A 17,052-nucleotide genomic window follows, 5' to 3' on the forward strand; every position below is an offset into this window, starting at 1 on the left:
GACGGAAAGTTGTTTGGCGGGTTCTTGAGGTTCCTCTGGAAGTTAGGACGGCGATTGAGTTTTTTTCTGATACTGCCAGCGCCTGGTTTGCTCTACAGTTTACCGTTGCGCCGGGTGAGTCGGAGTATGCCAAGCTAACTAAGTTAGTAGGTAGAACCTTGTAACTCCGTGCTGGTACCACAGCTCATGATCCGAAGTGTATATTCTAGGGAAAAGTGAGATAAATACTATATTGGTATTATGATCGCTTCATATATTCAACAAGTGAGAGTAAGAAGCTGAACCTTCAACCGTTCTGACAATCTTCCTCCCTCCTGATGTCGGGCTGTCTCAGCCACAGGTAATGGTGGCGCAGGCGGTTTCTTGTAGCAGTCAGTGCCTGCCCACTGTACCACTGTGCCCAGTCCCACTGACTTGCCTGACTTCCCCAGCGCCCCAGCAGTCCCACTAACCAGCCACCGGCCCGCCTGATTCGCCACGCGCCGCGCCAGGCCAGCCAGACCCAGTTGCCAGCCAACCAGCTAAACCCTGTCCGCCACACGCGTCTGACGTGAACCGTAGTCCGTGACCGCGTTTAATGGATTTGCTACTCTCCGCCGAGGGAGAAATTCCATCCAGTTCCCCATCTCGCAGACACAGCCCGGCTTGACAAGGTGCTGGATATAATTAACCTCTACCGACATCTTCTTACTGATTCGAAGTGTCTATTTATTTCATTTCTTTTTATACCTCTACCCTCGCTCCTTCAGCGGCCTTGTCCCACGCCGCCAGATGACCGCCGTCCCCTGTGTCACCTTTGGCCCTTTCGCTGTCTAGATCGCCCACGCTGCCTGGCAGCCATGGCATCTTTAGTAGACACGCCCGCGGCAACTCTCTTCACGTCGCTACCGGCTCGCCCTCCTACGCCACCCCGAGAAACCAATCACGCTCGTGACGCGGCAACCGGACCTTCGACTAGACCTCAGCCCTGCGATCATCGCCTCAACCTTCACACGCCTCCCAATGCCGGCTCTGCGGCGTCGGCCGCTGCACAATCCAACACTGGCTCTACGCGAACAAGGAAAAGAGTCGAATGGTCTTCCCATACGCAGTACAAGGAGCCTGCCGACTACAGCGACGCTTCCCGGCCACCCAAACCATCCCCGACCGCTTCTGCAACTCCTTCCTCCGCATCGAGACCGATCAAGGGCATTCTCAAGCCATCCTCCTCATCTAGCCCGCTTATTACATCCCTGAACGGGGACGGCAACGGAGACGCGTCGCAAGGAAACATGATCGACATGCTGGACTCGACAATCAAGCAGCTCGCTGGCTCCGACCGCGACTCTAAGCTCGATGCATACATGGTACTAGCCCGTGTTCTCAAGGCATCCAACAACCTGCCCGATCGTGTTGCTCTTCAGGAAAAGATGAGCCTGTTCATGCAGTTTATCCAGCGCGACATTACTGTCAAGAATGGCAACGCAACACCCGATACTTCTCTAATCAACCACGCTCTCACCCTTGTCGCTACCTTCCTACATTTTCCCGCCATTGCCTCGACATTAACCTCAGACTTTGGCATCTTCATTATTGACCACGCCATTCGTTCATTCGAAGATGCCTCGAAACTGAAAAAGGACGTCGTACGCCATCTGATGCAGGTGGTAGCTTTGCAAACCTTCCCGCCCAAGGTCATGACTTCTGATCGTGTTGGACGCTTAGTCGCCTCTCTACACATGATCGAAACCCATGTTACCGGCAAGAGCATCATAATGAGCAGAATTCAGATCTACAGACGTCTCATAAAACAAGCGCCAAAGCACATGACTATATACTCTGACTGGCTGCAGGACATGTTCACAGACATGCTAAGCAGCATCAAAGAGATTAGATCACAGGCAATTGGCCTTGGCAACGAAGCTGGCTTCAGCTTGCGATCCGAAAAGCCATTGACGCGGAGAGCGACCGAAATTATGCAAGCGACCAGCGAAGGCGAGGCGTACATGTCCTTCTACATCTCGCGGCTAAACGAGATGATCAAAGACAGGCAGACGTCATCTGCTGTTCCGCAAATATGGAGCGTTGTCATTTTATTTCTCAAATGCCCCCTTGAGCGATGGCAGTATTACGCACCATGGTTGACCCTTGTTCAGTTGGCATTCAACATGACTGATAGCTTAACAAAACAAGAAGCCAACTACGCGTGGAACAGATACGTATATCTATCTCTGACCGAGAACAAGCTTTCTCCCAAAGTGCTAGCGACACTTTGCCAGCCTTTAATGAGTCAGCTTCGACGAAAATCATCGCCAAAGCAGTTGGAAGAAGCCTCGAAGCTGAAGCGCACTGTTCTTGGTGGCGTCTGCAGCCTTTACTATTACACGTTTGCACCAGGAAATCAAACATACTCCGCCGATACAGTATGGGACATTACTGTGCAGCCCATCATGAGCTTGCTCCTCAGTCTCGACGACAGTCCTGAGATTCCTGGTGACTGCGTGATGCAAGCCTCGCATATACTTGTCGGCTTACTAGATGTTGCAACACCCCGGGTCTGGAGACATGATCGAATAATGGACCTCCCTCCTGTCAAAGCCGACGAATTGCCGCCCATTGATTCGAAATGGGTCCGAAAGAATTGTGAGAAAGTTCTGCAACCTGTGAGCGCGATCCTCGAAAAGAAGTTCCTCGACTTGGCCAACAAAGAGAGCTTGGCATATCGACTTTGGCACGTACTTGTTGGCTCCATCGCCTCGGCCTCAGCCAAGGATATCAAGGTATCGGAGGACACCGCCAAGTTCATTGCCTGCACATTCAGCTTCATCGCGAAAGTCTGGTCCACTGGTGTGACTTCGGCTGATGAGACAAATACCGCGAAATTCTTTACAGCCATGGGAAACTTCATTGCGGTTCTCGTACAGGGTCTAAGAGTGCTACCTTTTATGGAAAAGAAGCTGTCAATGACGTCGAACAAGTTCGAACCCATCTTGACACCCTCTCGCCACAACGATCAACCAGAAAGCACGCAAGGAGTTTCCCGTATCCCCGTTTTGCATCTTTTGCACATGTTTGCCTCACTACCACCCGGCGCGAAGGATGATGAAGCCTTTAGCACATTCTTCTCGGCGGTTTCTGAGCCATTCTTCAAAGATCGACCCCGCAAAAATCGTCTCGAGCTCGCTAGAGAACTGCTGCACCAGCTTCCTCGAAACTCTACGACCCCATTCGCACCTTGGCTACTGGCCTCGCAGAGTCTGAGCCTACTTCTCGGTGACTCGTCCGACATTCCCGCTCCCACCAGCTCTAGCAGTGAGCAGCTTCTCGGCCCCGTTTATCGAGAATTTGTTTCTCTCTTGGACAGAGGACTCATGCTGCATCCTAACTTGCCATTATTGCAATGGTCATCAGTATTTACCAAAGTTTGCGAACATGCTAGATGTCAAGCTGGCGATGCCGGGCTTGCGTTGGCAGTCGTCGAACCATTGGCAAAAGCCCTCGCGGACTCTGTTCTTCCGAACGCAAATGCGATTCAACTGCAACAACTCACGATGGCTATCCAAGCCTCGTCGGCTCTTTTCGAAGTAGCCTATATACCACGAGACGCACACGCTGTGGAGGCTGCTCGTCGGAGACTGTGGGGGACCGCTCTAACAACGGCGAAGGGTAACTCGGCTGATCCGTATGGCCATCTCTACAAGCTAGGGAACAGCTGCCTTAGCTCTCTTTACTCAGGAAACAAAGATACTGTGCGGAATGAGGATATCATTCTGTTTCTCCAGTCCGTTGCCGGATTTCTGGGCCGGTCAGGTGCCCATGGGCTCAAGCTATTAAACAAGTTACAGTCTGGCATCTGCGTTTGGATTCTGGATGAGGACTTGCGCCTTGCTGGCGAAGGTAGCGAATCTGTCTGCAAAGCCGTTGAAACCCTCTGGGATCAATCTTGCGCCATTCTTACTAGGAATGGTTCCTTAAGTAAGGCGCAATTTGACGATGCTGAGGTACTCTTCACAACAGCTTTCAAAAGCAAACAAAAATGCATCGTCAAGAAGGCCGCCGATACCTGGAACATTGTCGTTAAGGATGAGGAAAGCGTTGATTGCTCCGAGAGCCTCAAGTCTGTTGTGTCTTCGCTGCGCTTAAAACTGGATATCGTGCTGCCCGGTTCTGAAGCTGACGGGTTCGGCGCTCAATCTGGTCGTGGTAGAGATGACATTAGTTTTGTTGCTCTCTCCTCGATGTCGTCTCATCAAGATGGACAGCAAGAGCCGAATAGCACAGCAGAATCTGCGACACCGTCTCTGCAAGGCCGAGCTTCTACAAAGCGCAATGCTGAACTCCCACCCGAGCATGCCCGCAGCAAGCGATCAAAGCCGTCGGCCACGCCAAAGCGCCTGCGACACGACAACTCTCAAATCACATTTGCCCCCATTGTATCATCACCTGTGGTGGAGGAATCGCAGCATCTTACTGAAAGACAGAAGGAGGTTCGTGAACGCCAGCGCGGGGAACACGACATCTATTCCGAACAGCGGAAGCCCTCTACCAGCGCCTCAGGCGGTGAGAAGGAAGCCAGTACGGCTAAAGCTTCGGCAAGATCGAAGCAAAAGGGCACTCCGCAAAGGGAGGCGAAGTATGGCAAGCATATCACCTCCACACCCACACCAAGACGTGGCCAGGTCCTTCAACTGGACGACTTGAACGATCCGCCATCCTCGCCGCCACTGCCCCGGCCATGCCCTCTACTTTCAGAGCTGAAGCCTCGATCAAGGGCGGGAAATGCGCTGGAAAACTGGGAGTTCTCATCGCCACCTGGATCTCCAGTCATTAACCAAACTGGGAGCACGGAGGCTGAGAACGCTGAACCAACTGCACTGTCCGAGCTACAACAACCAGCTGCTGGCATGGTTACTAGAAGTCGCCACCGCAGAAGTCATGGACCGGATGAGCCAGTCAAGATAATTCCATCCAGCCTTGACATGGAGAAGGTCAATGACGATGCTCAGCCTCAGGCCAAAGAGCGCAAGAAATCCATACCTCGGAAAACAAGGTCACGGACTTCAATAGATCCGGCTGCACAGCCCCCGAGAGAACCGGCTGTTGAGGCTTTGGAGGTGGAGCAAGCTCAGAAGGAAGCAAAAGTCGTGGAAGCGGCCAGCTCGAAAGGGGCTGCTGAGGTTGGTAAAACATCCCGAAGACGCAAATCGTTGCGCGGTAAGGCTGCAGCAGCAGAACAACCCAGGGATAGTGAATTGCCAATCTCTATTCCTAGCTCAGCACCTGAGGACACCGGTGTCGCACCTTCTTCCTCTGTTCTGCCTTTTACCCCTGCCGGTAAGGTGGAAATTGGCAAGGCTGGCGGGTCAGAAAAAGGTAAACGAAAGCGATCTGGGCTTTCCAGCGTCGGCAACACGCCTAAAAAGCGTTGTTCTCAAGAGCGAGAGCCCGAACCCGTGACCGAGTCAACGCATGGGGCGACAGTCCGAGAGCGGGACGTGCCGACTGCTGAAGATGACTCGGAAGAGTCCCAATCTCTTCCGGAGCTTAAACGCACGGAGGACACTATAGCAAAGGATGCTAAGAGCCCTGGGCTACAGAATCAGCGTGCTGAGAAACGAAATCGCTCCCGACGCAAAGGCAAACAGAAGCGCAACAGCACCGTGGCCAGACGCCATAAGGAAAACGTGGACACGAATGACAGCACTGTGGGCGGACGCCGTAAGGAAGGCGCAGACACGGATGAAGAAGTCATGTCGCAGCTCGTCACCGAGGCCAGGGCTGCGACTGCGAGCGAGGCCAAGGCGGAAGCTGACGAGGTGGAGGCCGCGTTGCCACAGGAGGTCCCGTCGGGGAACCCTGGCGAGGTGGATGAGCCGGCCCCGGCAGAAGCGCCCAAACCGTCCTTCATGGACACTCTCCGCCAGGGCCTCGACCAGCTCCGCAGCACGACGCTATCCCGTGACGAGGTATACAAGATGGAGGAGATGCTTATGGACATGAAGCGCGAGATATACGAGGCTGAATTCCGCGGAAGGAATAGGCAGTGACGCGAACCGACTCGAAAGCAACGAGCGGCCCAAACTCAAGAAAACCAACAACACGAATATATATACACAAGGGCGGAAACGTTTCCCACACTGTACTGTACATTTTATGCATCATTGGCGTTAAGTTTTGGTGGTAGGGTTTGATGTTTTTTTTTCTTAGCTCCCTCAGGCGAAGGCAACTAAGCGCACGAGACGGAATGGAAATCAAATGCGTGTTTACTCTGCATTTACTTTGTTGTTCTTACACAATTACTACCTCAGCTGGGTAACTGCTTTCAAGGATACCGGAAAGATGTGTGGGTTTGGAGGGCTTTCATTTTTTAAGCCATGTTGGTTCTTTTTCTCTTGCGGCGTTTTTGTTTGCTCTGTTGAGCTGACGGACGGGACTAGTAGAAAAAAAAAGAGTAGGGAATATGTGTATATACCTTGGCACACACAAACACAATATAAAGTGTCATGAAATCTTATTACGAGACTACGGCAAAGTAGACTTGGTGAAGATGTCCTGGTAACTCAACTAGCCTGACCAGCTGTGCGCCCGCAGTTCCCTGCGAGTAATAAACCAGGACTATTTTCGACCGGTAGGCAGTAGGTCAAGGGCAGCCGTTGACTTGATTATGCACATCGTGGGGTAGGGTAGGTAGTACGACGGGCGCTCGATATCGATGTCTCATCCCCCAGATTAAGGTTTCACTGCATCCATGGACTGGCCTCGACAACAGGCTGACTTGACGAGGGTCAATATGCCTGCCCAAGCGGCAATGCGCCAAGATCCAATATTGGGAGCGGCCGCCCGGACTGATTTCCATGCTTGACGGGCACTGCATGTGTGTCTGTCCTTGTCTGCCTGCATGTGCCTTTTTGGCTCCTCGAGAGAGTGAAACCTGCAGAAAAGTCCAGACTTTTCAGTTTCAGCCCCGTTGCTAGCTGGCACGCATTCTTTTTACGTTGAGGCTGCGCCGTCGCCGGTTTGAAAACTTTCCTCTCTTTTATTTTCTCCGTCGAGGGCGCTGATCAGGGGACAAAACTTGTTCTTCCGTGTAATATCTAGAGCGTTTCTGGAAATAAGCAAGACGTGTGGCTTGATTCAGCGCGGACTTGATTTCGGATTACCGCTTTCGGCTAAGCCGAGACCCAGTTGCGCCCGGCTGGAGAACACTCCTCCTTGGTCAGCCGTCGGGTTTTCCACAGCCGAAAGTTGGGGGAAATGAAGGGGAGGCTAGACAAAGTTTTTGGCATTAATCTGGAATAGAGAAAACGCAGAAAAGGCAGACGCCAGGTGGCTTCTCGTTCAGAGTATGTGTGTCTCTCCTACTTGGGCGGGCGGGTTACAGTGCATGTTCGCCTCGCACGTTGGACCCGATTTTGGCCGTACCCCGCGCGGGTGTGTGTGCGTCGTAATAAATAGAGTATTGTTGCTTTCTGTCACTTGCTGTAACTAGTTATGCTCTGACTGGCTTTACTTCTAGGCGGTGAGCTCAGCCGTATCCGTCAGTAGAGGTGTCGGAGACGGATACGGATAAAAGGGCCTGACTTACAGGGATGGGGATAACTCTCTGTTCTATCCGCCATTTCTAGCCGTTATGTTTCGCAACAATTTTTACCTCTTTCGCTTTTTTACCATGTCTTGGTTATGGGGCTGTCAGCTGGGGATTTGTTTCCAGGTTCGCGAAAAGGAGCGAAAAGAATGTTGCAACCGGAATGATGTCCGGTTTGGTTGGTCGACGACCACGAGCAACCAGGCTATTCGCCAAGAGGCTACTCGCATTCGGTTACCCACAATGAAAATGGGTTCAGTTGGGGTTGGATCCGCTGATTGACGTCAGAGTCATCAAATGAAACCTCACCACGAGGCCGAAGAGTCAAAGAAGAAACCATTGGCTGGTGATTGGAATAGGAGCAATTGATGAGAGCAGTATTAAAACAGCCGCCGCGGTGGTTGGTTTATGACAAGCCGCCACGGCAATCCCGGTTTCCGTGTGCTGCCTCGTCTGTCAACATGGCTTGCCCAGACTCTGATGCGTGGAGACATCTGGCATTAGTTGTAGCCAAGGAAGGAAGATAGATCGATCTCTGGGCATACCGATGATTGCAACTTGGCAATACCTGCCTAACAAGAAGGAAATCAGCACAATGGCAACAAACGAGTGTAGAAACCCGTTGTGATCAACTGAACCAAGCGTTTGCAGTCTCTGAAATGAGACGGGGGATTGTCATGGTACTCGAGGTAGCGTCCCCGGTGGTTCTTTCAGTGGTTCTTTCAGTGGTTCTTTCAGTGGTTCTTTCAGTGGCTCTTTCGGTGGTTCCTGCTAGCGCCACTTAGTGACGGCATCAGCTATAATATCAGCATCGGCATAAGGCATCAGGCATCGTGTATCGTGTTGGATTTATTTTCCCGTGCTATGTACCTAGGGTACGTAGGTGCCTACAATGTGGATGTTCAGCCTGTACGAATTAGGACAGCATCAATAAGGAATGTTCCTGTCCATCATCACAAGGACCATCATGATGATTATGGCAGACTTTCTCGACAGCAACGCCGTTTGCCACCAACAGAGTAGGTGTACATGTAGAAGGAGAATGCGGTGTCCATTTTAATGACCACATAAATGCTCCTTCCTGCCTTGTCCATTGTTTCTTTTCGCGGTTCAAATACGGATCCTGGTAGGCGAAAATTCGGCTACCAAAGAAAAAATTGTCAGAACAATGACGTCGTGTGAAGCGAAGTCTCCACAACCCAACCCCAGCAGGCTGTTGTTAATTTTTGTACGGAGCAGTTCTTATTAGTCCAACATGCCCTTTTATGTACCACCAGGTCATTCACCCAATGCACGATCCAGTCAATTGTCTTGTCTAGAGTAGCAAGGCCAAAAATAAAAGAATGATACTGAGTACGGAGACTCCCCGAGTCTGTCCCTCCCAACAGGCATGTAAAGCGATTGTCCTGGTATGGCTGTGAGAGACATGATGTTTACTTCCGCATTGAGGATCCCGAGAGTGGCTTGTTCTAACTTGCAGTTAGTGCCGTTCGGTCACGATTCAACGAACGCCACGGGGAAGCGAAGCCGATGTAGGCACGCGAGAGAGATGGAAAATTCAATTGACGATGCCGACGATGCCTCCAACTTCAATACCCGACCTGAGTTCACCTCTCAGCCCGCGGGCGTCACAAATCCACCAGCTTCCACACGCACCACCCCTCACATCACATCTGCATATGGCGCATACAATCACAAATCCGAGACAAACATCTCGTTCATCCTCCGCCAAAACTAGCGGCTTTTCCACTCCACATCACACATTGACATCCATCCATCACAATTCCCGTCTTCGGCGCGACTACCTGCTAACGCTTAATGGTGTGGGGGTTCTGTGGGACACGACGGATGATGGATGGATTGTTTGCATGGAGGTATGAATCAACGGCCTTGGGATTCGGAAACAGTGTCCGCCCTGGCCCTGCCTACTTTACTGCAATGTAACTTTATAAAGGCCCTTCCCCCCCGGGGGTTGACTGACCGATATTCCTTCTCCGCCGTTTGTCTACCGACCTCGGGTCACATTACACCTTCATCCTCTTTGAACTAGCCACCCTGAAGGTGCACCTCGCAAACATGACGCGAAAGACATACATGGGCATGAGTGGCAGTAACCTCAACTGGGCCATTAGCACCATTGCAGGATGCGACTTTCTGCTCTTTGGTTACGGTAAGCCTGCCTCCCCTTCGCGGCACCAGTCGCCCTCAGTCACGTACTGTAGCTAACATGGCCTCAGACCAGGGTGTCATGGGCGGTATCCTCACACTACCTATCTTCCTCGACCAGTTCCCTCAGATCAATGATCTTGCCGACGCTCGCAACATGGCCCAGCTGCCGGGCACCCGCTCCCAGCGCAGTCTCAACCAGGGCATCGCCATCGCCTCCTACAACCTTGGTTGCTTCCTCGGCGCCGTCATCACCATCTTCATCGGTAACCCCCTCGGCCGCCGCCGCATGATCTTCCTCGGCACCGCCATCATGACCGTCGGCGCCGCCCTCCAGGCATCCGCCTTCACCATCGAGCACTTCATCATCGGTCGCATCATCACCGGCATCGGCAACGGAGGCAACACCTCCACCGTCCCCATGTGGCAGTCTGAGACGTGCTCCTCGCACAAGCGTGGCAAGCTCGTCATGATTGAGGGCGCCCTTATCACCTTTGGCATCATGGTCTCGTACTGGATCGATCTCGGCCTGTCCTTTACCGACTCCTCCGTCTCCTGGCGCTTTCCCCTCGCCTTTCAGCTCGTATTTTGTATCTTCATCCTGGCCTTTGTTCTCGGTCTGCCCGAATCCCCGCGCTGGTTAATCCTCAAAGGCCAGGAGGATGAGGCACGCGCCGTCATAGCTGCCATTGCCGACAAGGAAATAGAAGACCCCTTTGTCGCCAACGAGTTCCGCGCCATCAAGGACACCGCCGTGAAGAGCGCTGGCGGCTACGGTGAAGTCTTCCACATGGACGAGAACCGCACCCTGCACCGCACCATCCTCGGCTACGTCAACCAAATGTTCCAGCAAATCTCGGGCATCAACCTCATCACCTACTACGCCGCCAAGATTTACGCCGACCTCGGCATGAGCCCCTTCCTCGCGCGCCTGCTCGCCGCCCTCAACGGCACCGAGTATTTCCTTGCGTCCTGGCCTGCCGTTTTCTTAGTTGAGCGCGTCGGCCGCCGCAAGCTGATGCTCTTTGGCGCCGTCGGCCAGGCCTGCACCATGGCCATCCTAGCCGGCGTCAACTCGCACAAGACGGATGCGAGCCGCATCGCCGGCGTCGTCTTCCTCTTTGTATTCAACAGCTTCTTCGCCGTCGGTTGGCTCGGCATGACCTGGCTGTACCCGGCCGAAATTACCCCCCTCCGCACGCGAGCCCCCGCCAACGCGCTGTCGACCTCGGCCAACTGGATCTTCAACTTCATGGTCGTCATGATCACCCCCGTCTCCTTCACTAACATTGACTACCATACCTACACCATCTTTGCTGTCATCAACGCCATCATGGTGCCCTCGGTCTACTTCTTCTTCCCCGAGACGGCCTACCGATCCCTCGAGGAGATGGATAGCATCTTCCGCAAGGTCACGGGGCTGCGCGGTGCGCTCGACGTCGTCAAGGTGGCACGCGAGATGCCCCACCGCTATGGCAAGAATGGAGAGCTGCTCATTGCGTTTGATGAGTCAACGGAGAAGGTGCAGGCCGAACACGCCAGCGGCAGTGTCAGCGATGGGAGCGGCAACAACAACAACACCATGTTTACCAAGACGGATGAGGAGACATCGCGTCCTCGGGAAAAGTAAATTGCAATCTGGCTCCATGACACTCTGCTTGCATAGTACATTTGGTTTCCTTGGAGAAAATCTTTTCCTACTCAAGATATGATAGATATACCCTGTTTCTTCTCATATAGTTTTACGCAACCCAGGCTTGTTAGCGGGACTGGGGAAACTGCACTTTGAAAGGGCAGTTGCTATTTATGACTTTGATCCAATGTTAATACGTGGATTGTTTAATTGCCGCTCCGTGCGATACTCTCGTTGCCTCGGTGCCTGCGTATGATGTATGAGGAAATCCCGAGTACTATTCATCGCCGTCCTATGATGTAAAAATGCTTGGACTCAAACCATGCCATTAATGGGCGAGGCATGTTTTGTTGGGAAAGTAATTGCTAAGCATCATGCAAACCCCACGCTGACGAACGGTAGCTAATCATGATTGCACGTCCAACGTCCAATAGCAGTGAAACTGTCAACCAGCTATTAGAGCTACAGCCGTTATTCGGGCAAGATGACTTGCCATGATCAATTTCGAAATGTCTTTAAAAATTATAGTGTTTCCCCATTAATCGCCGTGTTAATTGAGCTGCCGCTTTTCGCATGCACCTCCCTCAAACAAGCTCTCCAGTTTACCCCTCACCCCACCACGCCCAGCGGTTATCATAGCTCCGCGCTCTGCTCCATTTCTTGACGCAACGGCGTCATTTACAACTCATCGCAGTTGCTGCACAGCTCGAGACTTGTGCAACATAGAGCTCTTCATTACCATCTACATCTCTGAAACAAAATCACAATAACGCATCCGTCGACCTACAATAATAGACGCCGCAACCTCTCTTCAACGCAAACGTAACTCTGCGATTCCGCGACCCCGCCGCTCGAAACAACAAGATACCAAAAAAAGCTGCCGCACGCAGCCTGCCGAACACAAACCCCTCTCTCCCGACGATCACCCCATATTCCCTTTGCTCCTTTGCTCTATTCTCCTTGAAAGGCAAACGGGCAACCCTTACAACAAGACTAAAGAAAGAACCCAATACATATAAAAAGTACCATCTACAATCATCATGGTTGACAGGCCAAACAAGCCCTCGGCGCTCGCCACCACCCCAGGCCTCCCGCCACAGGCCCAAGTCACCATCTCGCACGGCAACGCCCGCGTCACCGCCGCGCTGCCGACCGGCGAGTCCGTCGTCGTGCTCCTGCACGGCGCCACCGTGATCAGCTGGAAGGACGCTTCCGGCGACGAGAAGCTATGGCTGAGCGAGGCCGCCCACCTCGACGGCAGCAAGGCCGTACGCGGCGGCATCCCTCTTGTATTTCCCGTGCGTCGCCACCCCCCTCACCCCCCAACAATACCTTAGAAAGGTCTAACCGTATGATGTAGGTCTTTGGCGCGGGAAGCAACGGCGAGAAGACAAAGGACCTCCCGCAGCACGGCTTCGCCCGCAACGCGCGCTGGGAGTTCCTCGGCAAGTCGACGAGCGAGGGTGACAGCGCCAACGTCGTCAAGCTCGACTTTGGCCTCTCTTCGGAGTCGCTGGCGGACGAGTACCAAAAGGCGTGGCCGTACCGCTTCGGCCTGCTGTACAGCGTCACGCTCACCCGCGAGAGCCTGACCACCACCATCGTCATCACCAACGACGGCGACGAGCCCTTTGAGTTCCAGACGCTCCTGCACACCTACTTCCGCGTCAAGGTAAAGCCAACCCATCAACGATTAGTTCCCCCCTCCCCCCCCGGGTCCCCGGCTCGCTAACAAAACAAAGGACATCTCGCAAGTCTCCATCGACGGCTTCGACGGCGCCCCGTACATTGACCAGCTGGCCAACCGCGCCGCCAAGACGCACGCCGGCGCCATCACGTTTGACGGCGAGCTCGACAGCATATACACGCCGGCGGGCGGGCCGAAGCAGGAGGTAACGCTGTCCGAGGGCGGGCGCAGGCGCGTGCGGCTGGTCCGGGACAACCTCGAGGACGTGGTCGTGTGGAACCCGCACGTGGCCAAGGCCGCGGGCATGGCCGACTTTGCGCCCAAGGACGGCTGGCGGAACATGGTGTGCATCGAGGCGGGCAGCGTCCGGGGCTGGCAGCGGCTCGACAAGGGCGACGCGTTTGAGGGCGCACAGACGATTCATCTATAGGGGTGAAAGAGAGGGGTGGTGTGTAAAGCGAAGCGGTGGTGGTGAGATGCGTGGCGACACGAGGGCATTGTGCATCGTTGACTGGGGTGAGTGAGAGTTGTATACAGAAATCACGTTTTATGGTCCCGGCTATCCACCTCTCATTTCATGATGCGTATTCATTGATATCAATACCTCTGTCTCGTACCCTTCGTAGCATGTGAGACCAGTCATTCAGCTCCGCCATGTCAACCTTTCTTCCTCCGAGAAAATCAAAGTCGATGACCTTTTCCTGCTTTTCATCCATCTCTTGCTCAGCCCAGTCTCGGCTCTATTATATACAAACGACCTGTAGAAACAAGAACAAATGAATCGACTCTTTTTTCAATATTTTCCCCTTGCTTTCTTTTTCTCGCCTCATGCCTTCTTGGCCTCCTTGGAGAAGTGGTCCGCGATCAAGAACGCCAGCTCGAGCGCCTGCTTCTCGTTCAGGCGCGGGTCGCAAAACGACGTGTAATTCGTCGACAGGTCGTCCTCGTCGAGCCCCTCGCTCCCACCCAGGCACTCCGTCACCGCGTCGCCCGTCAGCTCCAGGTGCACGCCACCCAGCACGCTGCCCTGCTCGCGGTGGATGCGCAGCGACTCCTGCAGCTCGCGGTAGATGTCGTTGAAGCGGCGCGTCTTGATGCCCGTGCCCGTCGACAGCGTGTTGCCGTGCATCGGGTCGCACTGCCAAACCACGCAGCCCTTGTACTCGGAACCCTCCACGGCGCGCACGTGCAGCGGCAGCAGCTCCGCCACCCGCGCTGCGCCGTACCGCGTGATCAGCGTCACCTTGCCGGGCTCGCGCCGCGGGTTGAGCGCGCGTAGTAGCGAGAGCAGGTCCGCCGCGGGCGTGCTCGGCCCCACCTTGACGCCGACCGGGTTGGCGACGCCCCGGAAGAACTCGACGTGCGCGTGGTCGAGCTGCCGCGTGCGGTCTCCGATCCACAGGAAGTGCGCCGACGTGTCGTAGTAGTCGTGCGTCTTGGGGGCGCTGGCGGCGCTGGGATCTGCGACGCTGCCGAGGCGTGGCGAGCGCGTCAGCGGCGTGGCGATGCGGCTGTTGCCGGGCGAGTGCGACACGGGCTTGGGCAGGTGCCGGGTGAGGGCCTCCTCGTACTCGAGGAGCAGGCCCTCGTGGGAGGTGAAGATGTCGACCGTCTCCAGCTCGTCGGGGCGCGCGTTGATGACGTGCAGGAAGCGTAGAGTCTGCTGGATGCTCCGGGCGATTTCGGAGTACTTTTCCTTGAGGACGGGGTCGCGGACATGGCCCAGGCCCCAGTCGAAGGGGTGGCGGAGATCGGCGATGCCGGAGGCGATTGCGGAGCGGATGAAGTTGAGGGTGGCCGCGGAGTGGTGATACGCCCTATGCGTTGTTCAAAGGTTAGAATGGGTCAGCGCCTGCTGGGGGGGTTTCAGGGCGGCGCTCACTTTAGAAGACGATTAGGGTCAATCTCGCGCTCATCCTCGTGGTAGCCGTTGAGGATGTCGCCGCGGAAGCTCGGGATCTCACGGCCGTTGACGATTTCGGTCGGGCTGGAGCGCGGCTTGGCGTACTGGCCGGCCATGCGGCCGATGCGAACGACGCGCTTGTTGGTGCCCCAGATGAGGACGACGCTCATCTGCAGCAGCAGCTTGATCTTGGACTCGATGGCCTCCTGCTGGCAGTAGTCGAAGAGCTCGGCGCAGTCGCCGCCCTGGAGCAGGAAGGCCTTGCCCTCGGCCACGTCGCGCAGGTGCGCCCGCAGCGCGTCAATCTCGGACGGGTGCACGAGAGGCGGCATGCGGCCGAGCTCCGCGACGGACCGCCGCAGCTTGACCTCATCCGGGTAGGCGGGCGACTGCTTAATGGGCTTGGCGCGCCAGGAATCGGGCTTCCAGGCGGCGGCGGCGGCGGCGGCATCGAGGGGCAGCGTTGTCGATGCGGGGATGTGGGTTGGTGGTGCAGAAGCCATGATGGGCGGGCGGCAGGACGATGATATCGGGAAAGAGAGTAGACGCTGGCGAGAAGTGGAAAAAACACCGGAGCAAGTCTGGCTGCCCTGGCTTTATGTTAAGGGATTGGAAGGCTTGATGCTGGACAGTGACTCAGTCGGCTCAAGACCGGAGGTGCGACCTAATCGAAATGGTCGGCGGAAGCTGGGAATAACCGTAGCTTGGACGATGTGCCGGTCCGTGGTCTTCAAAACGTCAAAGAGATTCAGGCGTGAATTGACTGCAGCTGCGCCACGCCACACGAGGAAACAAAGATCTCACCGCGGCAATGAGATGAAACACTAGATTTGGTTTGAATGACTCTCTCACTGACGAACGAGTGATCTGCCCGAGTCCGCACTGAAGCCCTGCACTTTTTTTTCTGTCGTCACAGCCCCGCCACGGGCCAATCAGAGAAGTGAGCGTTAGATGAAAATACAGTGTGAATTGGGATGCTCACAGTACACAAGAAACTGTATGAAGCTGGAGCTCGCACCCACCACCACCAGTTGGCTACAGCATTGATATGCAGCGCATTATTAGAATCATGAGTTCAATGTTTTTCTTTACTAGCATAGGTACTGCATCCTCGTAAAGCGACTCTCTATAGAAACAACATGTCCTAATAGCGATTTTTGCTTCAAGAACGTAGTGCATTTGTCCAGCAAAATCGAAGTGCCGTAGTAAACGCGGTTTCGGGCCGGCGATCGTCACCCCACCACGGACCTCTCTTTCCACTCCAAAAATTCCACCCGCGACAAACAATCTTCCTCCCACCACCCAAGCTTTTACCAAACCACACCGCGAACGCCTCCACCCCCCCTCCTCCCCTGACAAATCGCCCAGCCATGGCCGACGAGCAACCGCCCCTGCCCGCCAACGCCGAGGACCGCAAGGCCGCTAGCGCCCTCGCCAACCTCGACGACGCCGCCCAGGAGGACGCCTCCTCCTCCTCCGCCCCCGTCGACATGGCCGCCATCAACAAGGCCACCAAGGGCAATTCCGCCGCCGCGGCCAAGGACGCCGCGTACAAGAATGTCAAGGTGGACGCGGCCGACGTCGCGCTGCTCGTCGAGGAGCTGGAGCTGCCGCGGGCGCGCGCGACGGAGCTGCTGAAGCGCCACGAGGGCGACGCCGTCCGTGCGATGCGCGCGTACGTGACCGCTGCGTAAAGGCAGCGAGGAGAGAAAGGAAAAGAGTTTGCGGTGGCATATTGAACGGCATGAATCATGACAATTACGAACGAATCCGGGAGGAGGAAGAAAGGGCAAGCCAACATCTACCGATCAAGGCTAGATGAACAACAAGGGCTCAACTATCCAATGGCAACAAAAATGCAATGTTCCGCCCAGAGACTCGCTTAGACAGCTGCCTCCATCACCAGCATCACGGATAGAACATCATAATAACCAAGCAAATATATTATTCCCAACGCCAACCACCCCAATCTCAGATGCAGACGAAAAATATGTACTCATGCCTCCTCTCCTCCCATTATAGTAACAATCAATCTGAGTCCCCTCCTTCCTCCCATACAACCCAGATCCAAAAAAAAAAAAAAAAACCAACGCCCGAGA

The 17,052-nt window shown here is 54.6% G+C and overlaps 5 protein-coding genes across 5 annotated transcripts; 4 read left to right on the top strand and 1 right to left on the bottom strand.

Moving 5' to 3' along the window:
* Positions 1 to 839: 839 nt before the first annotated feature.
* ISF_07680 (telomere length regulator protein (Rif1)) lies at positions 840 to 6,026 on the top strand (the record flags this gene model as incomplete). The annotated part of the gene is made up of 1 exon (XM_018851283.1): positions 840 to 6,026. The coding sequence occupies one exon, from the start codon at positions 840 to 842 to the stop codon at positions 6,024 to 6,026; it is 5,187 nt and encodes a 1,728-aa protein (XP_018701593.1).
* Positions 6,027 to 9,640: 3,614 nt separating this feature from the next.
* On the top strand, positions 9,641 to 11,360 carry ISF_07681 (sugar transporter STL1; the record flags this gene model as incomplete). Its single annotated transcript, XM_018851284.1, has 2 exons — positions 9,641 to 9,734; positions 9,802 to 11,360. The coding sequence occupies 2 exons, from the start codon at positions 9,641 to 9,643 to the stop codon at positions 11,358 to 11,360; spliced, it is 1,653 nt and encodes a 550-aa protein (XP_018701594.1).
* Positions 11,361 to 12,403: 1,043 nt separating this feature from the next.
* On the top strand, positions 12,404 to 13,480 carry ISF_07682 (Glycoside hydrolase-type carbohydrate-binding, subgroup; the record flags this gene model as incomplete). The annotated part of the gene is made up of 3 exons (XM_018851285.1): positions 12,404 to 12,661; positions 12,724 to 13,035; positions 13,106 to 13,480. The coding sequence occupies 3 exons, from the start codon at positions 12,404 to 12,406 to the stop codon at positions 13,478 to 13,480; spliced, it is 945 nt and encodes a 314-aa protein (XP_018701595.1).
* A 396-nt stretch (positions 13,481 to 13,876) lies between these two features.
* ISF_07683 (phospho-2-dehydro-3-deoxyheptonate aldolase) lies at positions 13,877 to 15,456 on the bottom strand (the record flags this gene model as incomplete). The annotated part of the gene is made up of 2 exons (XM_018851286.1): positions 13,877 to 14,867; positions 14,933 to 15,456. 2 exons carry the CDS (start codon positions 15,454 to 15,456, stop codon positions 13,877 to 13,879), a joined length of 1,515 nt encoding a protein of 504 aa, XP_018701596.1.
* An 867-nt stretch (positions 15,457 to 16,323) lies between these two features.
* Positions 16,324 to 16,647, top strand: ISF_07684 (hypothetical protein; the record flags this gene model as incomplete). The annotated part of the gene is made up of 1 exon (XM_018851287.1): positions 16,324 to 16,647. One exon carries the CDS (start codon positions 16,324 to 16,326, stop codon positions 16,645 to 16,647), a length of 324 nt encoding a protein of 107 aa, XP_018701597.1.
* Positions 16,648 to 17,052: the final 405 nt, after the last annotated feature.

This window comes from Cordyceps fumosorosea (genome assembly GCF_001636725.1).
Source record: "Cordyceps fumosorosea ARSEF 2679 chromosome Unknown scaffold_23, whole genome shotgun sequence".
In the NCBI taxonomy this organism is placed as follows: Eukaryota; Fungi; Ascomycota; class Sordariomycetes; order Hypocreales; family Cordycipitaceae; genus Cordyceps; species Cordyceps fumosorosea.